Raw genomic sequence first — 26760 nt, forward strand, 5'->3', positions numbered from 1 at the left:
AGTTTATTTGCCGATGCTGTGTCTGAGCGCTGGGTGGACGGGGTGCTACCAGATTCATCGTAAGAAGAGATTAAGAAGTCAGCCTCCCTGAAGTTGGGTGTTCCTTGAGCTCCTGGCTGTGAAGACAGGACATCCTAGTCTCACTTCTCCTTGCTCTTAACTAACCACGTGCTTGTTGATGCTACTTACGTAGTATATAAAAAACCATGCCCCTCTCCTCCCAGCCCTCCAGCACTCAGACACAGCAGACTGACCAAGAATAAGAACCACAATTTACAAAAAAAAAAAGTTTCAGAGCTGTGATATCCTCTAAAAGATAGAGACGGAGAGAGTACATGCTTTGCTTTAAAATCGGAATGGCATTATGTCCAACGTCATAACTAGGTTTCAACCCAGCTTTGTCTTGGTTTCCTCATCTGCTGGCTGGGGTAGGTTATTGTGAAGACTAGAGAGAATATGGATGAGATGCTGTTAGTAGCTCTTATTTTATTATTTATTGCTATTTGCATAGTATTACATGGATATTTACTAAAAGTTTGTTTAGCTCTGTCAAAGAATATATTACTTCTAATTAAAACGTGACTATAGTTCATACTGAAGGTTTTCTTTTCCTTTACATTTTTATACAGGGCCTTAGCTTTAAAAAGCTCTATGTAGATGGGCCACCCTTCTTGTACATCATTGCCCTGAAACCTGGAGACAAGAGGCCAACCATCCCAGCTCATAAAGAAGGGGAGGTAGGGGAGGGAGGAGGAAAGAAATGGGAGAGGGAAGGTTATATAAGAAAAAAAAGAAGAGAGAGAGAGAGAGAGAGGTAAGACTCTGGGGGAAAAAAGCACAGGCATACACCAAGTACTAACCAGTTGGCCTCAGATCTTCTTGAAGGAAAAAAAAAAATGTTTGGGCTACATGATCAATTATAGATAAAGATTAAGAATCTGTACATTTTGGAGGTTTCTCAGCCAGATCTCTACTTCAGGGTCAAAGGGCATTGTTGTCCTCTTCTGGGGACAAACGGAAGCAAAGCCAAAAGAGAAGGCCTCTAGAGGGGGTGGAAACTGGGGGTGATGGTCAAGGTAAGGTTGGAAACCAGAGGTGGGACCTTTGCTGGGTCAGGAGCAGAGGTTGAGGGGGAGATACCCAGAAGCTTGTAATCAAGATTAAGGAGGTGGCTAAAAAGCCATGGAACAGTAGGACCTGGAAGCCACACGGAGGTCATGGAAAAATGGGGCTCCGGGGCTTCCCTGGTGGCGCAGTGGTTAAGAATCCGCCTGCCAATGCAGGGGACACGGGTTCGGGCCCTGGTCCGGGAAGATCCCACATGCCGCGGAGCAACTAAGCCCGTGCGCCACAATTACTGAGCCTGTGCTCTAGAGCCTGCGAGCCACAACTACTGAGCCCACATGCCACAACTACTGAAGCCCGTGCACCTAGAGCCCATGCTCCACGGCAGGAGAGGCCACCACGATGAGAAGCCCGCGCACCGCAACGAAGAGTAACCCTGCTTGCCACAACTAAAGAAAGCCTGCGCACAGCAACAGAGACCCAACTCAACCAATAAATAAATAACAAAAATTTTAAAAATTAAAAAAAAAAAAAAAAAGAGGCTCCGAAACCAGTAAAACTGCCTGAACAGCAGTCAGACAGCAACACCCACAAGACCTTATGCTCCTGAGTGTTCCTCTGGGGGAGAAGCCAAGCCCACCATCCTCAAGTGCAACCAGGTAAACGACCCTCAGCAAGTGGGGTGATTACAGTGAAATTTAAGAAAACATCTTGATACAGATGAAAACAGAGACCTGTTTTCTCTATAACCATGAGGTGGTTTCCAAACTTCAGCAAGTGGATGCTTAAAAGTAATTCTCTCCCCTTCACTCAGATCTGACAACAAGAAAGTCAGTCCCTGGGAGCCCCGTCAAACAGAGCTGGAAGTGCAAGAAACCCCCCACCTGCGCACCCCGTGAGCTCCCCGCACAGACAGGTTCTGGGGAATCCATGCTTGGCTCTACCTCTCAGACTCTCCCCTGCCCTCACTCTCCTCCCTCACCTGGCCCAGGAGCTGCGTGCCCACACCCACCCACCTTCTAGATGCCTAGAGGAAAGGAGGGCAGGGGGAACTGTGAACAGGATACAGGGCCACAACCGACTCTGACTCACCCTCTGTTCCTCTGGAGGCACGGAAGCTTTGGGGGAAAAGTTATGATGTACTGAGTGCTGAGTGTAAGGTTCTTTCCTAGGTTAACTGTCAGCATTCACTCATTTAATTCTCATAAGACAGGAGAGTATCAGCATCCCCATTTATAGATACAGAAATAAAAAATCAGATGCTAACCACAGGCATGGCCAGACGTAAGCCCACATTTGGCTTCTCATGGACCAAAAGCTCTCCGTAACAGTCAACAGGCAGCCTCTGTAAAGAAATTATTTCTACTGGGGGTAAAAATGAGATGGAATCACACAGAAAACTCTTGTGTGTATATGTGGGCTGTTGTTTTTTTAATTACTTTAAAGAAAAGTTCCTATTGACATTTCTTTCCTTAACTTGGTAATGTTTAATATCTGGTTCCTTGAAAAGCTCTTTAGGAAGGCTTAGCCAAAGTATAAAAGCTCTAATGTTTTCTTAACTTTAATTTTTCATTGAGTTTTTCTCATCAAAAATTATTCAGATCCTTCTAAAAATGTCTTATAAGTAAACACAATGTCAGGAAAAATTGAGACATGTTGAAATATGAACCAATGAATGAATGAATGAATGAACACTTCAGAAAAGACAGGGCACCACTGTCCTAGATGCCTAAATTATCTCACTTTATCAGGACTGTGACTGGACACCAGCTGGCACAATGACCTCCCCATGGTGGTTTCTGGATTCTAAATATAGACCGGGTCCGAATTCCCAAAGTCTAACCCTGGCTTTATCACACATACTTGGCAAAAGAATGTCATCCTGATAAGGCCCTCCATACTTAACGCCCCCAACATGAACTGTCTTCCACCCAACTGCCGGGGGAGAAATGGATCGCTTCTGTACTCTTGGTGTCCAGCCAGACTATATTAAAAAGTCCTTGATCTCACCAGGGCAACAAAAAGTGCATCGCCATCAGTTATGTTAAAGCTGTTGTGTGACAAATCTGCATACTGCATCGTGGAGGAAAACATTGAGGGCCACATTATAGATCTCAAGGTGACACGGGAAGCTATTTGGTCATGGTTTTATCTTTAAGTAAGTGACCTTCAGGATAACTCAGGCTATAATTAATACTTGAAAAGCCCTTAGTTAACAGTGTAATATGCAATCTTATAAAACGGCTCTTATAACAATGCACTTGAATTCCTGAGTCCTTAGACACAGCATTTGTCACCTTAATTTTCTTTTAATCACAGAACATCAGCATTTTTCTTTAAGGAGTTAGCCCTCACTATGAAAAAGTCTACGTAATCAGCTCGTTTGCGCTGATTACGGCAAATCGAAGGCACTGGACTCCCATCGTGCCCTAAGGAAACGACGGATGACACAAGGGCCCCATAGGCTCCGAGCTCTTTCTGGCTTCCTTTCTACGGCCCGCGTTGTCCCTGTGCCCCAGCTGTATAACTCCAAGCCTCCGGCTTGTTTAGACAGTTCAGAAGAGATTCAGCCATGTCTTCCCGATACAATCACTTTTACCCAGCAGGACAGCTTGGCCAAGCCTCCCTTTCAGTGCTCACCCTCTCCTCTGCAGCTGGAAACACTAACAGGAACGTAGTTCTTCTACTTCTCCGAGCGTCACTCGGCTTCTGCTCACAATGGAAAAGGGCTGCTGCAGAGCCACATCCACCCTGATGGAAGTGGGGTCATGGATGCCTTTGGGAGTCTGATGAAAGCTGTAGGCGCTCTTCTCAGAGAAAAGAAAAGAAAGAAAGAAAAATGCACCTGAGATAGGAGGGGGTTCCCTAACCTCCAGGTTACAAGGCTAAGAGAGGAAGAATGGGATTGGTGAGAGAGATGGGGGGAGAGCGGGACCAGCATGCAGAGAGAGAGATGGGGCAGGGGAGAGATAGAAAGAGAGAGATGGGGGTGGAGGAGAGGAGGGAGGGAGAGAGGGAGTCAGACCAAGTGACAGACAATGCAGAGAGTGATGCACAGAGAACTGACCCTTTTCTTTTTTTTAACATCTTTATTGGGCTCTAATTGCTTTACAATGGTGTGTTCGTTTCTGCTGTATAACAAAGTGAATCAGCTATACGTATACATATATCGCCATATCTCTTCCCTCTGTGTCTCCCTCCCTCCCACCCTCCCTACTGACTCTTTTCTTTTCTCTCCTCACCTGGGAATCAGGTGGTCTGGGTTCTGGTCCAGGTTCTCACTACCTAGCGACCTTGAGCAAGCTCTTAGAATAAGCCCCAGAATCTGCGATGCATACAATGAGGGGCCTTAACTGGATAACCTCAAAGCACTTTACGCATATTAACTCATTTAACCCCGACAGTAATCCACTGCGGTGGGTATCATTCTTTTTAAGAGTTCACGGTTGACAAAATAGCCCTTCATGGCCGGCCAGCAGCAGCACGGGGGGGGGGGGGCAGAACTCAGACCACCTGGTCTGGAGCCACACTCTCCAGCATCACTATGTGATGCCTGCCCTCCACCAACTCACGCACCAGGGGGAAGTGTTTCAGTACAAAATATATATATATATATATATATGCTCAACATTTTGACAGTGAAATGAACATGGCTATAAAATATACATAAATATAAAGTGGACAGATTTTCTACAAAAGAAGGAAATTGGTTCTTACTATACACACTAGTTAGATACATTAATTTATTATGAAGGATTTGTATAGATATTGTCCAATATCATGCATCTTAGTTAATATTTAAAATGTCATCAAGATGTCTCACTTTCTTGAGGAAATAAAATGATTTTCAACAAAGGACAGTTTATAAATGCTCATGTTTTCACTGTCCATAGTACACTTCTTTATGCAGACGTTTATTAGCACACTGCATATCAATTACTCTATTGCCAAGAAATACAGCAACTAAGCACACAAAATTATCAGTGTCAGTCTAAAACCAATCTGGGGAAGGCATCGAAGATACAGGCCATCTTCTGTATCCACGGGTTCCAGAGACACACATTCAACCAACCTGGGATCCGTGGACATGGAACTCACAGATACAGAGGCCGACCTACTATGCCATTTTATAGAAGGATTTGAGCATCCGTGGATTTTGGCATCCTCAGGGGTTCTGGAACCAATCCCCCACGGATACCAAAGGACAACTGTATTAACCATGACACTAATGATAACTGGAAAAAAATTATGCTAGTCAAATACAATGAATTCAGGTTTGCAGAATTACTTGTAATGCAGTCAAATACTTTCTTAAAACCTTACACACACAAAGTTAAAGTGACATCAGAATGTCTTGAGGATATCACAGCTCTTTGTCAAAGCAAATCCCCTTCAGCCCCTTGCTATCCCAGAGGCTCACATGATGTAAACATCCTTCTCACCACCTTATTCACGCCACTCCCAATCTCCACGCCCTCCCCTTATGGCTCCCCTATCCCAGAAGGTCCCAGTCCACCCTTCACAAACATGCAAGTCCTCCATCAGGCTCTTTGGCCTTTCACTGAGATTTCTATACCCTAAACTCCAAAACCACTCACAGCCTGACTGTTCCCATTCCCAAATCCATTAAGCAAACTGGCTACGCCAGAATCGCCCAAGACTGTGGGTCTTTTGTAACCCAGTATAAATCTCTGGTCACCCACCCCAGAGACTCTGAATCCCTACGTGATTCTGGGAGGCAGCAAGACTTGAGAACCCCTGGACTACAGCACAGATATTAACATTTTGTTACAGGTACAGTTTTCTCCGCTGTAAAAAGAAGGAACTGGGCTAGAGAGATCATCTCCAAGTCTCAAGTCAGACAGAGCTCACAGTCTGTGAGTCCAGCTTCTAGAGCTACATCGTGGATACTGGTTTCTCTCCAACCAGACTTCATGCTTCTTCAGAGCAGAGGCCCCATTACCTCTTCTGAGTGTTTCATGCATAGTACAAGCTTAATAAACACAACCATGAGCCATGACTATGCCCTGCCGACTGAAGAGACAGACACTGCCGTGGCTGGGCTACTTGGCAAAGCTTGTGCAGATGCTGATCTACGTGTTACACCTTTTGCTCCAGAAGAGCCTCCTACAGAAGCTTCAAGATATCAGCACTTGATTCACTGCTGTCATAAAACTGTGGAACTCTCTCTCTCAAATACCAGAATACTAAGAAAGCATAAGTTCTGAGTTTCTGTTTATTTGTTAAGGAAACCACAGAAAATCCTTACAGATACCATCTCTGCTTTGTGAGAATTATGAACCATACTGCTGTACTGTCAAAAGAATCCACATGTCTAAGAGAAAGTAATGGTGAGAAAAACAAGACCACAGTTCTTTTTTACTGCAATGACAACAGGATAATGCATGTAAGTCCAGTAAATATATCAAATGGGCTTTGCATCTATTACACCAAGCTCATTCTATTTTCTACCGGGCCTTTTGGAGTTTTCCAATGTCTGGCTATGGATTCTTCTTAACAAGAAAAGTATCTTCATTGGAAAGCTAAGATTTATAGAAGCAGAGAATCAACAATATTCCTCACATTTATATAGGCTTGATAGTTTTCCGGTCATTTTCACACGTTATGCCGTTTCAGCCTCTCGTAACAGCCCTTGGAGCAGGCAAGGCGCAGGTTATCTGCATTTTTATAAATGAGCAAATGAAACAGAGAGGTTACGAACTTTCTCCATGGTGGGGCTGAAACCAGATGCCCAGGATTCACACTCTGTCGCTGACTCCCTACATCAGGGGTCCCACAGAGGAGGAAGATGTGTGATGTCTGGCCAGGTCAGTGGGGGGATGGTTTGTTTTCTTCATGTTATTTTGTTTGTTTTACTTTGAATCTGAAGGCACTGAAACAAGGTGGCAGAGCTTCCAGCTAGCCACAGGCCCCATCACATCCAACTGTGTGACTGTTTCAGACAATTACTGGGTCTTCTTGGTCCTTAAAGGTATTTGAGTTTGTGAACCCTGTGCTAAATAATTATATTTACACACTTATATAAATATAAATAATTCTCTCCTAGCATCACATAATATCTTAAGAGCACATTCACATACCATGTTTCACTTGCTCTCTTCATTTTCCTGTTTCCTGATTAGAAAACTAAGCTTAAACAAAAATTGAGTGATGATTTTCACAAGGTCAGGACCTAAAATTTGAATGTGTCATGTAAGAAATAACATTATGTGGGAATTTCTTAAGCAAGTTTCAAGGTAAAGTTCTTTAGATAACCGTCACGTAAAAGTTTCTGAACTTGAGTACGCAGGTAGGCATATTTTGAAATCTGATCGTCACTTAAAGGACAGTCATCAAGAGTATGAGCAGAAAGGAAGCTTCCATATTTCCATTAGGAAGTCATGGACCTTCATTTTTCTCCCCAGTATTCATGAGCTTCTAATAATAAAGAATAAACAGAAAATTTGTTTTTTTAAAAATCACTCAACAAAATACTAGCAAAATGAAGCCAGCAATGTACAAAAGAATTATACACCATAACCAAGTGAGATATTCTGGGAATGCAAGGTTGGTTCAACATACAAAAACCAGCCAATGCAATAAATCACATTAACAGAATAAAGGACAAAATTCACAGGATCAGCTCAATAGATGCAGAAAAAGCCTCTGACAAAGTCAAACACTCCTTCATGATACTAACACTCAGCAAACTAGGAATAGAAAGGAACTTCCTCAACCTGACAAAAGGCATCTATGAAAACCCACAGACAACATCATACTTCATAGTATATGACTGAAAGCTTTCCCCTTAAGATCAGGAACAAGTCAAGGATATCCACTCTCACCACTGCTATTCAACATTGTACTGGGGCTTCCAACAGACCAATCCAGCAAGAAAAAGAAATAAAAGCCATCCAGATTGGAAAGGAAAAAGCAAAACTATCTCTATGTGCAGGTGAGCTGATCTTGCATATACAAACTGTGAAGGAACACACACATACACACACGCATGTACACACCGCTACACAACTATTAGGATTAATGAATACATTCAGCAAGGTTGCAGGAAAAATATCAACATACAAAAAAATAATAATAAAGAAAAAATATCAGTGATCCATGTTTCCATCACTAAATAATTTTTAGCAACTAAAAAGGTTGCTCTTTTATTTTCATTAATCTCAGCCTGAGATGTAGACATATAAAATTCAGGATTTACTTTGGCTTTTTAAACGATCTATGATACTTAAGAGAAATCTTTCCTGGTATACGCACACGTCTAGAAAATGTGAAGGGATAGATACTTTTGCTCATATAGCCAAGAAGGTTAAGTGATGAGAATTAGAAAAGATTTTGAAGCAACAAAAGATCATCTGCTAGGCCCGTTAAAGAGCACTTAGGTGCTCAAGTTTTAATTCTCTTCTAATGGGTCTTCTTCAAAGTACTACACAGCAGTTGTCACCTGTTCAAAATATTGCATCTTGATGCTCATACAAAGTAATGACTACATTTCCACTTATTAAGTTTATATTTTCACTTTGGCCCAGTCTCCCAGAGATTTTAAATACCATTAAGCACTTCACAGTATTGGTGTGGACTCTTTCTTTCTTCAATTTCATTAGAATTAACATAGAAGGGGTATCTTATTCTAATAATATCGAGCATGCTCCTTACATAACATACACAGAAAGGAAAACTGTCCTATGTTTCAGAAAGTTCTTTTCTGAAGATGTGAATACAGACCCTGCCTACTCTAAAATCTGTGAGGAATAAAGTGGGCTCGGGGTAAGACCAAGCTCTGAGAGGTCCTGCTAAGTTCCAGGAAATTCCTTTCACACCGTCTACCCTAGGACCTCAATAAACACACGTTCATTAATTCACATCAATGGTTAATTATCGTTCCCTATGTATTTGTAGGTTCACTCATCTTCTTTTGTTGCTTAAATTTTTTTCAAACATCAAAACCAGGCTCAAGTTGTACGTAAGGCTTCAGTTAAAGAAAACATTAATGAGACTTTTTTTCTGTAAAGCAGGTAGTTTATTGCCTGATTCCCTTCCAATGTATATGGATTTTGCTCCTCATTTACAATTTGCTTCTAACCAGTGATAAGCAAAGTCCAGTTATTAATTTAAGAATCAGGACATAATAACTGAATAATAGTATTCTTTTCTACATGGTGAAGGCAAATTATTTACAGATGAAATGTTAAATAAACACATACTTTTAAAAACAATTGCTCTAATCTTGTAAGTCTATCACACAGAAGCTTTGATCCTTTGGATGAAAACATTTCACCAAGGTTCTTCATCTGCCCCTTTTTTTGCAGTGAAAATTCAAGAGGTGATAATTCCGGTAAAAAGAAAACCACAAGCCAAAAGACAGAAATCTTCTATAATATATATTATAAAAGAATATGCGACCAGACAGTTCTGCAAGCTCTTTTGAATCTTGTTATTTTTCTTTAACCTAAACACACTGATTAAATATATGTGTGTACACACATACACACACACACACACACACACTAGTTAAGTACAAAGCAGACTGTATCATTGTTTTCAATTTTCCATTGCCCTCCCTTTAAGAGGATACTCATCCCTGCTGGTTGGCATGTGACTTGCAGCACTGCTTTGGAAAAGGATAGTTTCTCTCCCTACTAATATAAGTCTTGAGCTTATGACTTACTAAGCCAGTGAAATGGGAGCCATATGACATATGCCACACCCAGCAAAAGCTCTTTTGTCCCCTCCACCAAGAGGATGGCATATTTCAAAATAGTGCACCCCGTCAGCCTGGGTCTGAGAATGAAAAAGACACTAGAGCACAGCTGACCTTCAACTGCCACATAACATGGACAACTACACTTTGCATCTGTAAGCCACTGAGATCTGGGGGGTGTTTTGTTACTACAGCATCACCTGACAAAAGCTGGCTGTTACAAACTGCAACCATAACGTTTAACCCACTTTGCCATTTTAACTTATCTGTAGGTAGATAAACCTAACAGATGTCATCAACAACCCCTAGGGGAGGCTGATTTCACATTTCAGTATGAAAGAAATATGTAATGACTCAACTCCAGGTTTGCCAGAATCAAGCAATTTGATGCAAAGCTATCCTATGTTCTGTATCAGCAATTAATGCATAGATGAGAGAAGAAGAAGAGAACAGAAAGCAGCCAAATCGGAAGTCTATAAAAACGATAACTACAGGACGTAGGATCACTGTACCAAGACCACAAGGAGCTGTCATCCCACTGGAGAATCTGGGGTCATTCTATGTCCAGAGACTGGGGAGCAAGCATACGGGTATGGACCAAAGTACAGATATGAGGTCAAGGTATAGTCATCCATCTGAAATAATATAATGACCTCAGTTTGGCTCTGACGGAAAAGAATGAATAGAAATTTTGCCATTTGGGCTATCAAAACTTATTGCTGGGCCTCCCTGGTGGCGCAGTGGTTGAGAGTCCGCCTGCCGATGCAGGGGATACGGGTTCGTGCCCCGGTCTGGGAGGATCCCATATGCCGCGGAACGGCTGGGCCCGTGAGCCATGGCCGATGGGCCTGCGCGTCCGGAGCCTGTGCTCCACAACGGGAGAGGCCACAACAGTGAGAGGCCCGCATACCGCAAAAAGAAAAAAAAAAAAAAAAAAACTTATTGCTCCTAAGTCCACCTAAACTGAACAATAATATAATTGCTTCACCAATTATGAAGTTCTGGTTTTAACTGTTTTCTATTTTAATTAAAATACACATAATAAATTTTAAAAACAGGTAATTCTTCGCAGCTACAATGCACAGGGCTCATTATATTAGCCCTGTGGAGTCACAAGAAGAAATCCTTGCTCTCAAGAGAAGAAAGTATTAGTAACCATCTTCTATACCTGTGTTCTGCAGTCATTAAATAAACACAAGCCCACACCTTTGGGGAAAAAAAGATATCAGCTAAAAAAAATTTTTTTTAAGATACAAACTGAAACACTGACTCATAAATGCTTCTAAATATCTTTTCAGCCACAGAATGGATACAGTCATTGAATACAGTTGCTAATCAAAACATTAAGTAACCACGAGAAGGGAAAAAAGGATTAATAAAGTTACCACTTTTTGAGGACCTACTATGTGCTGGGCTATTTAGGCATATTATCTCATTTAATCTGCATGGCAAGCCAGTGGCACAGGCATTATTACCTCCATTTTATACATGAAGAAACTGAGGTTAGGAAACAGAGAGGTTAGGTTACTAGTCTAAGGTAGCGCACCTAGTATATGGCAGTCAGAACCCACTGCATGCTGGCTCCAAACCCCCTGCCCTTCCTGGTATCAAATGGCATCGTTCTAGAATTTCGTCAGCCAGGCAGATTTTTTTCCTTAACATTTAAATTGTCTTATTCAAGGATTTTTAAAGAAGACATTTAAAGTTATTTTTGTCATCTGTTTCAACATGTCGCAATTCCTTAAGCCAAGAATCTATTACTGTTACTTCACCCAAATATCTCGTGACACAAATTAAGCCTCTTTACTCCTTCCATGTCATCAAAGTAACACTTCTTATAGAAGTAGTCACATACCTAGAAGAGACAGTTTGTCTTTATGTAGAAACTAAGAAGAAACTGCAAGAAAATCTGCATGAAAAAGAATCACCTTGCAAACAATTTCAGATTATTTTCATATGGTAGTTTTACTAATTTGAGTGCTGCACCATCATTGTTGTTATTAATAAAGTTACATTTAGGTGTTGGGGTAGATTGGACCAGCTGTGGTGAACAGTTGCAACCATTTTCTTTATCCATAAAACTTGTCAAATTAGTGGTTTTATGAGTATACAAAATTTTTATACATTTGAAATACTGACAAAAAGAGCAGTACCTAAAATGACAACAAATTGCAGACAATCCTTGCACAGGAAAGCCTGTTCGATTAGAATTCCACTAGCCTGAAATACACAAAAACTTGGACACAGTGTATTATTCATTCCGGATTAAAAAGCTGAGGGTAAACATTGTACCCATTGTACCTGTTGGAGACCACACACACATACATGCATATAAGCGTAAATCACAAATATTTTAAGATTGGAAAGGACCTCAGAGCCCATGCCCTATAATTCTGTTACTGAGAGACACCAAGATACTTCTGATAGGATGGTGGCCACAGGGAAGGACTCTGGAGCCAGACCGCCTGGGCTAAAACCCCAGTTCTGCCTGCACTGGCTGTGGGACTTTGGGCAAGGTACTCTAAACCTTCGTTTCCTTCTCTATAAAATGGGGAATAACAGAACCCGCCTCACAGGTTAGGAAGATTAAATGAGATGTAGTTCATGTAAAGGGCTCACTACACTTTGTGATCTATAAGAAACACTAAGGAACTCAGAGGCCAAATGGGCTGAGCGCCCTTCTAAGGAGATATGCCATTAAACGTCAGAGTAACATCCTGGGGCACCTGACTCTGTCAGTCTTGTGTGTTTGAAAACATTTTTAAAAATCCATTTTCAACAGTCCACAATGAGGAAAGTCCACTCATTTTTTTCCTGACAAGGTAGCCTCATCCAATTCCTTCTGAATCAAAATTACTTCTAAAAACACTCTAATTAAATTACAGACAGAGGATCTGACACAGGTTTATGCTAACGTGGCTTAATCAGTTTTTCAAAAATACCTATGAAACACTTACAATTTACTGTTTCAAGTCTAATATTTGATACTGTCCTCTTCTCAGTGGTTCCATTCTCTGAAACTCCCATTTCTCATAGGGATTTTCTTTTTTTCTTTTTTTTTTTTTTCTTTTGCGGTAAACGGGCTTCTCACTGTTGTGGCCTCTCCCATTGCGGAGCACAGGCTCCCGACGCTCAGGCTCAGCAGCCATGGCTCACGGGCCCAGCCGCTCCGCGGCATGTGGGATCTTCCTGGACCGGGGCACGAACCCGTGTCCCCTGCATCGGCAGGCGGACTCTCAACCACTGCGCCACCAGGGAAGCCCCTCACAGGGATTTTTTAAGTCTCCGCTGGCCCCCACGTTTGGACATCTGGAAACACCATGCTGTTCTTCCTCTCCTCCCAGGCTGGCCGGCCCCCGCCCTTCTCTGAGACCTTCCTCCCTGAGCTCACCCCCTCCCTCCCCTCCGCAGTGAGAGCATTCAGTCTCTTTCACTCCCACTGCCCAGTCCCCAAACCTCCTCAATGAGAGTCCTCTAAAGCAGCTGACCATGGTGGGGAGTGGGTGGGGAGTGGGTGGGGAGGGACAGACTGGGAGTCTGGGGTCAGCAGACGCAAACTAGTACATACACAGTGGGGAAAAAAAGGAAGTCTTACTGCGTAGCCCAGAGAACGATATTCAACATCCTGTAATAGACCAGAAGGAAAAAGTATATATATACACACACACACACATCTATATATACATACATATGTATTGATATAACTGAATCCCTTTGCTGTACAGCAGAAATTAACACAACACTGGAAATCAACTATACTTCAATAAAATAAAAAACAAAGCAGTCGACTGTGGACCCCTCTCTTCTGGCTCCCGCCTCTCTGCACGGGCTGCCTTCCCTCCCACTGAGGCCCCTGTGGGTCCTCAGCCTATGTGCTCCCTCCTCACTCTTCCGGGATCATCTTGTCCAACCTCATGGCTGTCACCATGTATGCCGACAACTCCCAAATCTTTATTTCTGTCCTCTCCTTCTTCCTAAAGGTCACTACCATACAGCAAACTTCCTGCAGGCAACTCTACCTGCACGGCCCACAGGCGTTCCAAATGGAACGCTGTAAAATCTAAACACTCCATCCTTCCCCAGCCAGCTTGCCCCTCCTCCTATACTCCCTACCTCATCACACAACCTCAACAGCCTGAAAGCATCTTTGGCCCCTCACCCTCCCGCATTCCCCCAACCAGTCAGCAAGTTTTCCAATGTCATCTCCTACACCGGGGTCCCCAAGCCCCGGGCCGCAGACCCGTTAGGAACCCGGCCGCACAGCAGGAGGTGAGCGGCGGGTGAGAAAGCGAAGCTTCATCTGTATTTACAGCCGCTCCCCATCGCTCACGTTACCGCCTGAGCTCCGCCTCCTGTCAGCATTACGGTGAGTTGTATACTTATTTCATTATATACTACAATGTAATAGTAATAGAAATAAAATGCACAATAAATGTAATGCGCTTGAATCATCCCGAAACCATCCCCCCCTCCCCGGTCCGTGAAAAAATTGTCTTCCATGAAACCGGTCCCTGGTGCCCAGAAGGTTGGGGACCGCTGCCCTACACACTTTTCTAGTCATTCCCTTCCCTCCAACCTCCCTGCCTGACCTGATCCTCCAGACGTGGCCCATCACAGCCACCAGACTCACCCATGTCAAATGCCTTCTAGAAATCATAAAATGCAAGTGTGACCATTTCGTTCCCCTGTTCAAACGGCAGGCCATCACCTAAGGGAAAATGTCCACGCTCCTCAGAATGCCACGCAAGGCCCACCACACCCCAAACGCCTCTCCTGCTGCTGCCTACCTGGAATGCTTCAGACCCACAACCTGCCTGAATTTGTCGCTGCTACCATCGCGACATGCTATTTTGCACCTCTTTGCCCTTGCTTACATTGTTGCACCTGGCACACACCCTGCTCCCCGACTCCTAGCCTAACTTCTGCTCACCCCTGAAAACTCAAATCGAATGTCATGTTCCCCAGGAAATCTTCCCTAAAACTCCACAATGGACAGGGTACCCTTTTATGCACTCCACAGGATTCCCTATTAGAGCAGGTAAAAAACCTACTGAGATTATCTGAAAGAATCTGTTTGAGGCTTACATACACAGACACCGAGGGCTAAAAATGTGGCATTTACTTCTGTGTCTGGCTTAATAAGTAGTTGCTCATCTCAACCCAGAAACCTATAAATCTAGAGAAGGAGGGTTATGAAGAGCAGCTTAAGGCATCCATACTGTGTTACATTATTGTATATAATATTTCAGGACACTAAAATATTATTTTTGTCCTGCTGAGGGGTAACAGTAAAGGAAAGAATCGAAAATAATTTATGTAAGTAATTTTCTACCTAAATATTAGAAATGAAAATACCATACTTCCTCCCTTTTTCGATGATAAATATTTAATTTCCATACTCAGAACTTGTTAACTCAGCCTTGGAGTTTTAGTTCAAGTTGCAGCGATTGGGGGGAGGGCCAGGTGGTAGGTAAAATTCACTGCTTTCCCAGAAGATACTTTTCTCAGGTATCACTGAGAATAATAAGTTTACATACTTATTATTTATATATATTATATATAAATTATTATAATATTAAATATATTATCTGTAAGTAATTATTATATATGTATAAGTATAGATATACACTTATGCTTTTCTCAGGTATCAATGAGAATAATAAGTTTAATACTCTGCTTATCGAAAAACAAACACACACTCTAAAGGAAAGTCACCCAAAAGGTTTAGTTCTCAGAAGCCAAGCCATATTCTAGGGAAGGGTCTATCTTTAGTGGAAAAAACACAAATGGGAGAGTCCACGTGGTTCCAGCTGAGCAGCCCCCTCCGGCACACGGACGTTCTTCTGAGAAGGACTCAGCCCTGCAAGCAACATCTGTGCTCAGCTCCAAATATCAGAAGCAGCAGATGATTGGGGCGCTCAGGAATAGCATGGGCCTTCCTGCCTCACCCCAACCTGAGCCCAAACAACGGGAGCCAGGTGACAACTTCATCCTGGACTTACACAGCCAGCCTTACAACTGGTATACCAGAGTAATACAGTAAACCATTGAATTTTCCACCAAAGAGGGAAGGCTGTTGCATACGGATATTAGCTGAAGTAGTATGCTTTCCCCATCACCGCTGATGCTGCAGCCTGCTTCCTCAGGATGACAGACAGCTTCACAAATTTTGTTCCGAGTGTCTCTAAAGCTACACCCTCTCATCCAGGGAATCCTCATTTCCACCACTGCTTATGGACCAGGAGAGCAGCTAAACAGCTGCTCAGAAAGTGGAGGGACCAACCCATTCCGGACCCAGAGCCTCTATTTCAGTGAACTGCAGAGTCCATGGCCAGTGGAGACACCTGCCCCTTAGCCTGAGGTAAAGCCCTCAACCTCCAACAGCACTTTCCTCCTCAGCAACTCTGAGAAATGACACCAACGGGCTCCCTGCCCTCAAGTATGGCTGGTATGAAAGGGAACAAGCTGGGCCATGTTGACAGCCTATCTCCTTAGTCAAGCCCCAATTCTGAATAACAAAGTTCAGAATTTAGCTGATGGCCAGCAGTTGCTTTTTTGTTCTGAAAGAATTCTTGGGTGTGCCTTCCTAGGACCCAACAGAGAAAACCACTAACTCTGAGAGACCCCTTTGGGGGGAAGTTGTGCAAATCACCTGACTATTCCATTATTTGTATCATTACTGAGAGTCAATAAATAGTGTTTTCTCCAGTGTGAGAAAAAATACATTAATTTGATGACACGAGTACAAATCAAAGCAATAACCAAACACATGCCTTTCCTTACAATGGGTCTGATCTATCTCCATACTTGAGGGCAAGAGATTCCCCCTCACCTGTTCCCAGTCAGAAAGAAAAGTTCCATGGAACGCAACATCGCCTATTTCACGAAATGGTTAAACACAATTAGTCAGATAACATAATGGATTATGAGGTAGAAGGCAATATCGCAGCCACTAAAAGCGCAAATGCAAAGTATTGCACCAAGACAGGCTAAAAACCTATAGCGAACACTTCCTCTGTGGGTTCACATGTGTCCTGAGGCTGCAAGATTTAAAGGAGTCACTATCGTTCCTTAAAAGTCAGCTCTGGGGCTTCCCTGGTGGCGCAGTGGTTGAGAGTCCGCCTGCCGATGCAGGGGATGCGGGTTCGTGCCCCGGTCTGGGAAGATCCCACATGCCGCGGAGCGGCCGGGCCCGTGAGCCGTGGCCGCTGAGCCTGGGCGTCCGGAGCCTGTGCTCCGCAACGGGAGAGGCCACAGCAGTGAGAGGCCCGCGTACCGCAAAAAAAAAAAAAAAAAAAAGTCAGCTGTTTTCCCAGTCTGAAATGGTCACAATTGTGTAAGCCCAACCTATCTTGCTCGTATCAGCCACAGTCTTCCATGCCTATCTCAGAGAATGGAAATGTGTGTGTGTGCGCACGTGAACACACACACACACACAAACCCTCATTAAGAAGATAAAGTAAATAAACTTCCCGCTAATCTCACAGCACAAAGTCAACCGCGCTGTATTTACTCACATAATCAGTCCCATCTGCACTTATTCTTCTAATGAAGTAGAAATGGAAATTACACATGGAAACTGCAGCTAAGTCTGACCACCTGAGGGACTCGGGGCACTCCGTGGTGGGGAAGAGGGAGAGGTGGCCGGCAGTGCTGGGAGAGAAGGTCCCCATCGGAGGCTCTAAGCCCACCATGGGGTTCCACCAGGAGCTGAGCTGCAATTTCTTTTAGGACACTGGGAAAGTTGCAATTTGCAGCTATGGCCACAAGGTAGTGCAGTAATTCTGCAAAATAGTTACCCTCCTCTCCCACCACTGCCACCTCCCTGCCCCACCCTACCCCCAGTTCCCTGCCAAAGAGAACAGGGACATTTGGTCTGAGACCTGGGCACCTACAAGAGCGCTTGTGAGATTCCCGACAAATCCAGAGTGTTTCTAAGACTCTGAATCCAGTTACTCTCGGCCTTGGCTCCTGAAGAAGGAGGACTCCATCTCTGAAGGGCTGACAAGAACTGTAAAGCTATAAAAAGTGATTAGCCTATTTATTACAAACTTTGTTTACTTAGGTTTTTATGTTTATTTCCCACTATATCCCCACTAGGATACAATTAACCACCCCCTCACTCATCAAAATTGTATTAGAAAGACTCACGAAAATAAAATAAATGCTGCATCTAAATGTAACCTCCTGGCACTGTGGAATTGTCATGTTATTATACAAAGCCTCCTCAAAATAAAAAGAAGAAGATGAGGAATTTTTAAAGAGCTTCTTTTCAAAGGAATTTTTATCCTTTTAATTCTTGCTACTCAAGGTTTGGTCTATGGACCAGCAGTTATATCTGGGAGCTGGTTAAAAATGCAGAATCATAGCCCTACCCTGCACCTATTAAATCAGAATCTATATTTTATCAAGATCCCTAAGTCACCTGGATGCACCTTAAAGTTTGAGAAACGCTGGCCTGAATGCTAGGTAAGCATATGGACCTTTGTTTTCAAAACTGTTTTCTAAGCCCTAAGTCTTTTCTTCCTCTCACGATACATTTTAAAGAAAAACAAATATATTTTGACATTTGAAAACAAAACAGGCAGATTATTTCCCGGAATTGGTGATGATCCACTAGAGTAAAGCCTTTTTCTATCTAAACTGCCAGGTAATTAACGTTTCAATGAACATTGACGGAAAATTTGGTCTGTCACCTCATAATTCAGGTAAAAAATGCAGGTATGACAAGAAAAATTTAACTAAGACTAACAGACTCGTATTGCAGCAATCCAGAGGATTTTTGGAAACTAATTTCCTGTCATAAAAAAAAGGAAAAATAAAATTATTTCAGCTCAAGTTAAGCATGTAACTCTAAACTGAGTTGCTATGATAGCATGGTCTCCAAATTACAGTCACTGTTCTTTACCTCGGCTAACAAGGAGTCTCCTGAGAAGAAATTACGTGAAGAAGCCTAAGTACCCTCCCACGCCTTTCTCCACATGTGAGTGGAGAAATTGCAGAGGGGAAAATACACAAGTGAATACAATTAATGACTTCGGTTCTCTTTGATTCCTGCTCCCCTGTGATGGGGATGATCGTAGAATCCTGAAGCTGGAAGGACTCAGAGATAACTTCTTGCTGCTGGTCCACTTACTCTGGAAACCTCTTTCTACAAAGTCCCCGGCAGGGGGTCTACAGGTCATTGTTACCCTCTGAGACAGCCTTGCCACACCACTGTTAGATAACCTCACACCCACTGATTTACTTATATCCTTGGACAACCCAGCGAAACACCTGGAAACACTCGGAGGCCTCTATCACATCCCCAGGTGTTAGTTTCCATAGACTAAACCCATTAAGTTTCTTGGGTAGTGTGGTATCCTCTCATCCTGGTATAACTGTGTTATTTTGTTTCTGTTGAAGCTAAATTATGATTAGCCTGACATAATTTAATGAGACCCACAGAGCCAAATGAAGTCATTTGATGTAATGGGTGGTAATTCAATACATTCTTGGTGAAACATCAAAGATTATGTAATGGTTAATATATCTACATTTGTTACTAGTACAACCATAAGTAAGGACATATGTGTCTGCTCAACTATGACGTACAACTAAGAAAAACTACCAGCCTCTACTCAAAAATGTCCCTGGGTCCCATTACCAGGAACAGAACTCTGCACCAGATGGATGACCTGACCCTACGTGACCTTTCTGTATCCTTCCTTGTTTATGATAAAGAGATGTTCTGAAGGAAGCAAAGGGTATAACAGAACTGCATTTGGCATTCACAAAGCAATTGACACTTTTATTACTTAACATCACAACCTTATGAGGTAGGCCAGTATAAGTGCTGTTGTTTTATAAGTGATTAAGCCAAGGCTCAGAATAGGAAATGAGAAAGATGGTGAGCTGCCCAGGGCCAAACAGAAAGGGAGGCTGGAGCCAACTGAATTCAGAAACCTCAATTAAATTCCCAAACAAAAGAGAACAGGCAACACTGAAAATAAGTTTTATGGATTTCACTTTGAAACAAAACAAGGAAACATTGTTACCATTAAATGATATTTAAAATCGTCTTTTATGTCCTTGATTTTGCCACCAAGGCTTTATTCCCAAAATAAAGAAAATTTAAACAGGCAAACTTATTCCAGGTTGAAAATTCCATTTACACAGGAAAAAAAAATCTTGCATTTCATTTTCAGAGGTTTTTTTCTTAATTTGTTACTTTAACCAATATTATGCCAAAGGGCCTTGTTCAAGTTGCTAAATTTAAAGTGGCATAGATTAGACCCATTCTGGTTCACAGGGACATTCTGCCGAAATAGATTTTCAGCATTTTATAAGCCTCCTACATTTTCACAAGAGAGACTCTGGAACACAGGAAAGAATTATTTCCCCACACACAATACTCATGTTCATCGTCATCAAAAGGCACTTGGTTAAAACTCATCTGCACATCCAGCGCGCATCCTCCCTGTTATCCTGACACCGAGCTTGAGAGCTTGAGCCCTCAACCTCGACGCCCTGAATTAACAAATCCCCCGCCACCTTTTTCCAAAACACACCACCCACGGTACCACAAGTGGAGGAATGCCTCAGCTCCCGGCCCCCAGCACTTCACGGCTCCCCATCCACATCTCCTTACCTCCTCCACGATGGCCATCAGCCCCCTCACGGAGGCAGCCCTCCGGCCCTGGCCCTGGAAGCCACTCTGCTGGAAGCATTCTCATCCCTGCACCTGGGGAAGCCCTTTGCCACGCTGTGGGCGTGTTCTGGGGCTCTCGGCCAATGACGGCCACCGCAGCCAACCAGTCCACCACTTCGGGCCAATGAGAACGAGCAGGGCCAACGGGGCTAGACCTATGGGCTCCAGGACGCCCAGCGCTCAGGCCACGCCCAGTGAAGGTGATGGGTCCCAGGTGCGTCTCTCCTGTGCTCCGTGTTCTGGCAAACTACTTTCATCCCTACGGGCTGACGAAAGGGATAGGGGTAGGCCTTAAAATGTTTGCTTTGTTGGGGCTGGAGGGGAGGGCTAATAAAGGTCAAGATCAGGGATCCGGGCAGCTGTCTGACTCTACCCCGGGGAGCCTAAGGAGGCCTGGAAGAAGGCGATTGACTTGCAGAGAACCAAGTGGGTCTGCAGGCACTACTGGAGACGAAGTTGTTAGCGCCTCCACCTGGCTCCCCTTCCCCCCACAGGAGGGCAGTACATCTTCCCCCTGAGTTAGTTAATAACTTCATCTTCACCCAACGAGCTCCACGCTTTATTTCCTCTTTATTTCTAGTCACGGCCTTCGCGCCACATGGACTTTCCTCCTTTTTATTTTCTCTTCTCTTTATTTTCTCTTTTATTTTCCACTTCTCCAAGAGGCGTTTCACAGGCCTCTCAGCCCTAAAGGTCTCTTCCCCTCCCAACAGGATGCGCCCTCCTCCCCCTCAAATGGGCAGCGTCAGCTTCGTAGAGCAGGTATGGATGTGGACGGCTTATTCTCCTACAAGTTCCTCGCAAACGCTCTGTTTCCTATGCATCGCTACAGTTTCTTTTTTCCCCTAAACTACACGTTTCAATCCATGGATGGGGAATTTTTTAAAAAATAGAATAGAAAATATCAAAGTACACCTCCCATAATATGGATAAGTGTTATTTCATGACACTTGTTTCAGTTATGAGTATGTGTGCATACAAATGATGTGGTTGGTGGGTTGCAATGTTAAACACACTTGTTACTGTGAGTCATGGTATAAAACGTTTGAAAGCTACTGCTCTCTGGTACCTAACCTAGAGGGATGCCTAATGCTCTATGAATGCTTACTGAATTGAACAAATTGGTGAGTATGATACAATCCACTTATTACAACTTCAAAGGTTCCACTTTGAAAGAATATAAAGTATAATGCCTCCTGGAATAAAAGTAAATGGATTCTGGGCTATGTGAAGCTATGGGGCAATGGGGCGGGGGAGTAGTAGAGAGGGATCTGAATATTTACTATTTTATTTCAACAGACTTTCTCCCCAGTAACTAACATGTGTCTGTATTTAAGGGAGATTAAATACAATTTTGACCAAGTTCACTGTGGAAAGCTTTTCTCATTCACTGAAACCACCTCATGATTACAAAGTTCTGCATCTTTAAAATATTTGGTATAGGTAATTCCACCATGATTCATAAAAGGATCTTTCAGAGACACCATGAAAGCCTTTGTTCCAGTTCTTTCTTTGCCCAAGATGCTGCTATGTCCTCTCAATACCCCACCCCCACCGTCTGTAAAAATCCCATTCATCTTCCAAGGCTTAGTTCAAAGGCCACCTTTTCCACGGAAGCCTTTTTTTTTTTTTTAAACTCGATTTTTCCTCTTTCCCTCCTCCACCACCCACCCCAGTCCCAAATATGGTCTTTTTCACTTCTGAATCACCAGTGCTGAAACGTTTTTATACTTGTGTACTTGTCTTATCCTCACTAGACAATAACACACACAACCCATGGTTTACTCTTCTCTGTATCCGCTGTGGCAACCAACATGAGGTCTTGTACTAAAGAGATGATCAATAAAATTTGTTAAGTGAATAACTGAAAGCAACTGTTACCCTGTTCAAAGGGATGGTCATTATCTTAAAGGCCCTGAGGAAGGGCGCACATGCCCAGCAGCTGATCAAAAGCTGGTGGAGAACAGGAAGAGCAGCCAAGGGGATAGAGGAGGAGTTTGAGAAGGGGTTCTGCTCCTCTGGTCACCCGCCCCTGTAAATTTACTGAATCCCCAGCTCTTCAGGGATTCGCCTCTACTGAACGAAACTAGGGAGCTGGGTATAGAATGAATGCCTCCACCTTGCTCCAAATTCTTCATTTGTACTTCAAACCAGAAATGGGAAGTGGAATTAGAGGTGGGAATTAGGGCGACCCTTCTCAATTTTAAGGCGTGGCTGAAAAGAAAAGTTGAAACAGTCATCTGGCTAATTCAGGCTCAAAATCTCCCCCTCCACCTTGAAAAATAAGTATGGGAGTTTCTGGAGGGCAAGGAAGGAGGGGTAAGGGTGTGCCAGGAAGCAGAGGAGATTAAACTCAATAGTACTGAGCTTTTCTCTTCATATTGTCTATACAGTCATTTGGGGACACTTCCAGTGAACACTAGACTAAGCTAGCTCAGATTCAAAGCCACAGTAACAACTAACAAACTGCAATTTGTTTTTTTAGAAAACGATGCCCACCAATGAGAAAAAATTGTTTGTTAAAATACCATTTTCCTTTGCCATTCAGCTGTACCTTCCACCCCCGCAAAGAAAAGTGTTCTTCTAAAAGGGATTAAAGAAAGAAGTTTTTAGTAGTCTCTATTTTAAATTTATATACATTTTAGAAGTTAATTCAAGTAGGGCAGCAGACGTAATTTCCTAAATCATGGTATTGTTACCAAATCTTTAATTTTAAATTCATATAATTAAGGGCTCTGACCTTCTCTTTCTTTTATATTTTAGCAGACCCTTAATTTCCAGTCCATCAAGGTTTTGTTTTGTAATTAATTTCAGAGCTGCTCTCATAAACTGGGAATACATCTGCAATACTATAGAAAATACGCTGGATTTGAAGTCAGAAAACTGAGTTTTGAAATTAATGCTAGGTTCGAATATGGCTTCTCCTCTTCTAGATGTGTGACCTTGGGCAGGTCACCTGATCTTCCCCACCCTCAATTTCCCAATCTGTAAAATGGGAATAACAATAGTTATCGCTTGTTTCCTAAGGTTGCTGTGAAGATTAAATGAACTAAGACATGTAATGTACTAGAACAGAGTTAAAACATTCTAAAGTACATGCATTGTACTTAGAACAGAGTCTGGCTACGTATTTGGTAAATGTTAGTTTAAAAATTCCACTGTCATTTGTTTTATGGTCTCAGTAAAGTCATTTTACAGTTCAAAGCCTCCATTTCCTTGTCTGTAAAATGGGACTACTACCACTTACCACTTCTGGGATTGTTATGAGATTCAAATAAGAAAACAATGGAAAAGAAAATGTTTGACCCACAGAAAGCACTCAAACGTTAGTTACTTGGGGTCACCTATAAGCTTAAAACCAAGCCATAATCTTAAAAACTTATAAAGTCAACCATAAAATTGAGTTAGAAAATACCATCCAAAAAATTCATCCATGACTGAGAAAATGTCCGGGTTAGAAATGCATACTCAAAGAGTTTGGTTTATCTTTAACTGATGAGACATATATAAGCTCTTAGAAGATGTAAATTCTACATCTGCAAACTAGAAACACTCCCTCAGTCAAGCCAAACTGTCCTACTATATTGTAAGCAAGAAATCCTGCACAGTTTCATAAGCCAAAGACAAATTGATGGATTAAAATCTGACTGCTCGTACAGTAGCTTTTTAAAAATGCTTTTTTAAAATTTCTTTTAAATAATAGAAGTACTGTAGCTAATGTAAATTTCAAGTCAATTCAACAGGCATTTATTATGTAACTGTGCTACAGGTAACCCAGCTGGGAACTAAAGATGCAGGGGGAAAGACAGCTCAGGCCTGTGCTGGAAAAGCCACAGATTATGGCTGATAATTTCAAAATATCACTCGTAAAAGTCATGAGGGCTTCAGTTTTGAGTCAGCAAGCAGACAAGCAGCCTAAAAACCTGCCGAAACAAAAAGTTCTTCCTTTTGACTGCAAATGTGACTTTTAAAAGCAAAAGTCAATTTTAAAGCACAGTTTCTACCTGCAAACCTACTGAATTTGTGCCAGAAACCAACATTTCTAAGTGTAAACCTGTAAAGTAATAGGTATCTGTAAATGAAAGGCTGAAATAACCCCAGCAGCAACAACACAGTAATTAGCGACTTTTATAGTGTAATAACATGTTTCATATTCTTTCTACACTGGCTCTTTGAAGTTTCCAGTGTAATATATAAAAGTTTTATTACATTAGGGCCCATCCTTGTGTATTTTATAGGCACCAGCATTATGCAGAGCAAGCTGTACTTACTCATCCTGGGATCTTTTATAAGAAACTGCTCGATAATGCACTAGCTTTGTGTCCAGTTTAGTTAGTTACACCTGGCTTTAGACAGATCAGTCACTGGAAGCCTGCAGCATGGAAAATATACACATTTCCACATATTATATACGATCTGTAAATCAAAAGGCAGTTTAGCTTTAAAACTGCACACTGCATATTCATGTGCACACCACTTGCAGTTTTAGACACATGTAAACTCTTTACTGAATTAAAGAAAAAGGGGGGGGGGACCAAACCTCAGCTCTACAATAAGCGATTACCAGGGGAAGAAGAGGATGCAGTTAATATGCTTGTTCCACAGATGTTCATTCCCGTAAATATTAAACATAACACAAGTTCCTCCAGGAATACGCAGGCGGTAATTTTACCACCTGAATACGGCTGGTTGGAAACATTTAGGAGATTGGGGCGGGGGGTGCGGGGGGTGGATAAGAGGGATGTGGAAACAGCCAATGGGATTTTTAACACACCCGCAACTAGAATTAAACTGCTTCCAGCGGCGCTTTACCTACAGTAGCTCCTCAATATGAGAACCCCGAGCCACAGAACCCCGAGGGCTCTTCCACAGTCTCCCGCTCCCCAGGCTGCGAGCTTTGAGCGCGGAATAAAGGGATACACGGGGCGCCGGTGGGCTGGAGCGGGGACAGGAGGAGTGTAACTGTGGCCAGGCGGGGTGTGAAGAAAGGGCTCAAAGGGATTGCGAACCTCGAGGAAATGAGTCTCCCAGGGCCAGGGCCTCAGAATTCCCGCACGGAGAAGCACTCGCCCCCTGCCCTCGGGTTCACTTTCCATCTCGGGTGGGAGAGACAGAAAGGATGCGGCCGCCAAGACCCGGCGCAGACAGGCAGGAGGCTGGAGCATCCTCTAAGGGCACTTCGCAGCGGCCACAACTCCAGAGGGTCGCTGGTGTGAACCGGGGGCCCTCGGAGAAGAGGGGGGGCGCGAATGGAGGGAAGGGAGGTGAGAGGGGCCGGGGGGCCGAGGGGTGGATCCCCCGGCAATAGTGACACGTTCTAGAAGTCGGTTCCTTTTCTCCTCACGGCTGCGCTCTGCCCCCGGCTCCCCAGATCACCGGCCCCCGGGCTGGGGAGGGCAGCACCGGGGGAGGGGACGAGAAAGGGGGGCGAGAAGACGGGCGGGCGGCCGGGCCACCCCTCGGGGGAGGCGGGAAGGAGCCGGCGCGGCGGCCGCCCCCGACCCACCCCGCCCCCACGGCGGCCGGTCGCCCGAGCCCCCCGCCCAGGTGAGGGCGCGCGGGCCGCCGCGGTCGCCCCCCGCCGCTCGCTCGCTCGCGCCCGCCCGGCCGGCACGGAGACTCACCACAGCGACTCGAGGTCCCATTCCTGGAGCAGAGCTAAGTCGAAGCTGTCCATGGTGGGAGGTGTCAGCGCCGCCGCCGTCGTCGCCGCCGCCGCCGAGGCTCGGGCCGCCCGCGCGCTGCAACGAAAGGCGCCGCTCAAGGTGCATCCCGGCCGCTCCGGAGCGGCCGCCGCCCGCCCGCCCGCTGCCCGCTCCCGGCTTGGGGCTCCCGGCGCCCCCCTCCCCGCCTCTGGGCCGGCCGGGCTGCTGGCGGCGGCCGGCGCACTCACCCGCTCGCCGGCTCGCGCAGGCACACTCAGCAGAGAGCGGCGAGATCGCCGCCGCCGCCGCCTCGCCCCCCCTAGCCCCCGCGCCCGCCCCTCCTCCCGCCCTCGCGGCGGGCCGGCCCGCTGCAGCCGCCGCCGCCGCCGCGCCGCTCCGCGCCCGCCCGCCTTTCTCCTCAGGGAGGCGCGTGTGCGCGGGCGAGGCCGAGACGCGCGCGCGCCGTGAGCCCCGCGCCGCGCCCGCCCCGCGCGCCCCTGCACTCCACGCGCCGCTCCCCGGGTCCCGGCCGCTCGCAGGCCTCGCCGCCCCGCCCGCCGCGACCCCCGTGTCCCCCCTCCGCCGACCCTGGCCTCCCGGGGGCGCCCAGCGCGGTCCGGCGAGCGGGGGCGAGGGTCGGG

General features: G+C 44.5%; 1 protein-coding gene across 1 annotated transcript in view; it reads right to left on the reverse strand.

Annotated features, from left to right (window-relative positions):
• Nucleotides 1-26428, reverse strand: part of AFF3 (ALF transcription elongation factor 3) — a 553308-nt gene extending 526880 nt beyond the window's left edge. The window contains exons 1-2 of the mRNA XM_082641946.1: nt 26368-26428; nt 26099-26215 (exon numbers count right to left, since the gene is read on the reverse strand). Of these exons, the coding sequence (XP_082498072.1) occupies nt 26099-26151 (53 nt within the window). The 5' untranslated portion in view covers nt 26152-26215; nt 26368-26428. The remainder of the gene's footprint in view (nt 1-26098; nt 26216-26367) is intronic.
• Between the last annotated feature and the right edge of the window lie 332 nt (nt 26429-26760).

The sequence above is a fragment of the Mesoplodon mirus genome (assembly GCF_964341445.2).
Source record: "Mesoplodon mirus genome assembly, chromosome: 14".
Classification (NCBI taxonomy): domain Eukaryota; kingdom Metazoa; phylum Chordata; class Mammalia; order Artiodactyla; family Ziphiidae; genus Mesoplodon; species Mesoplodon mirus.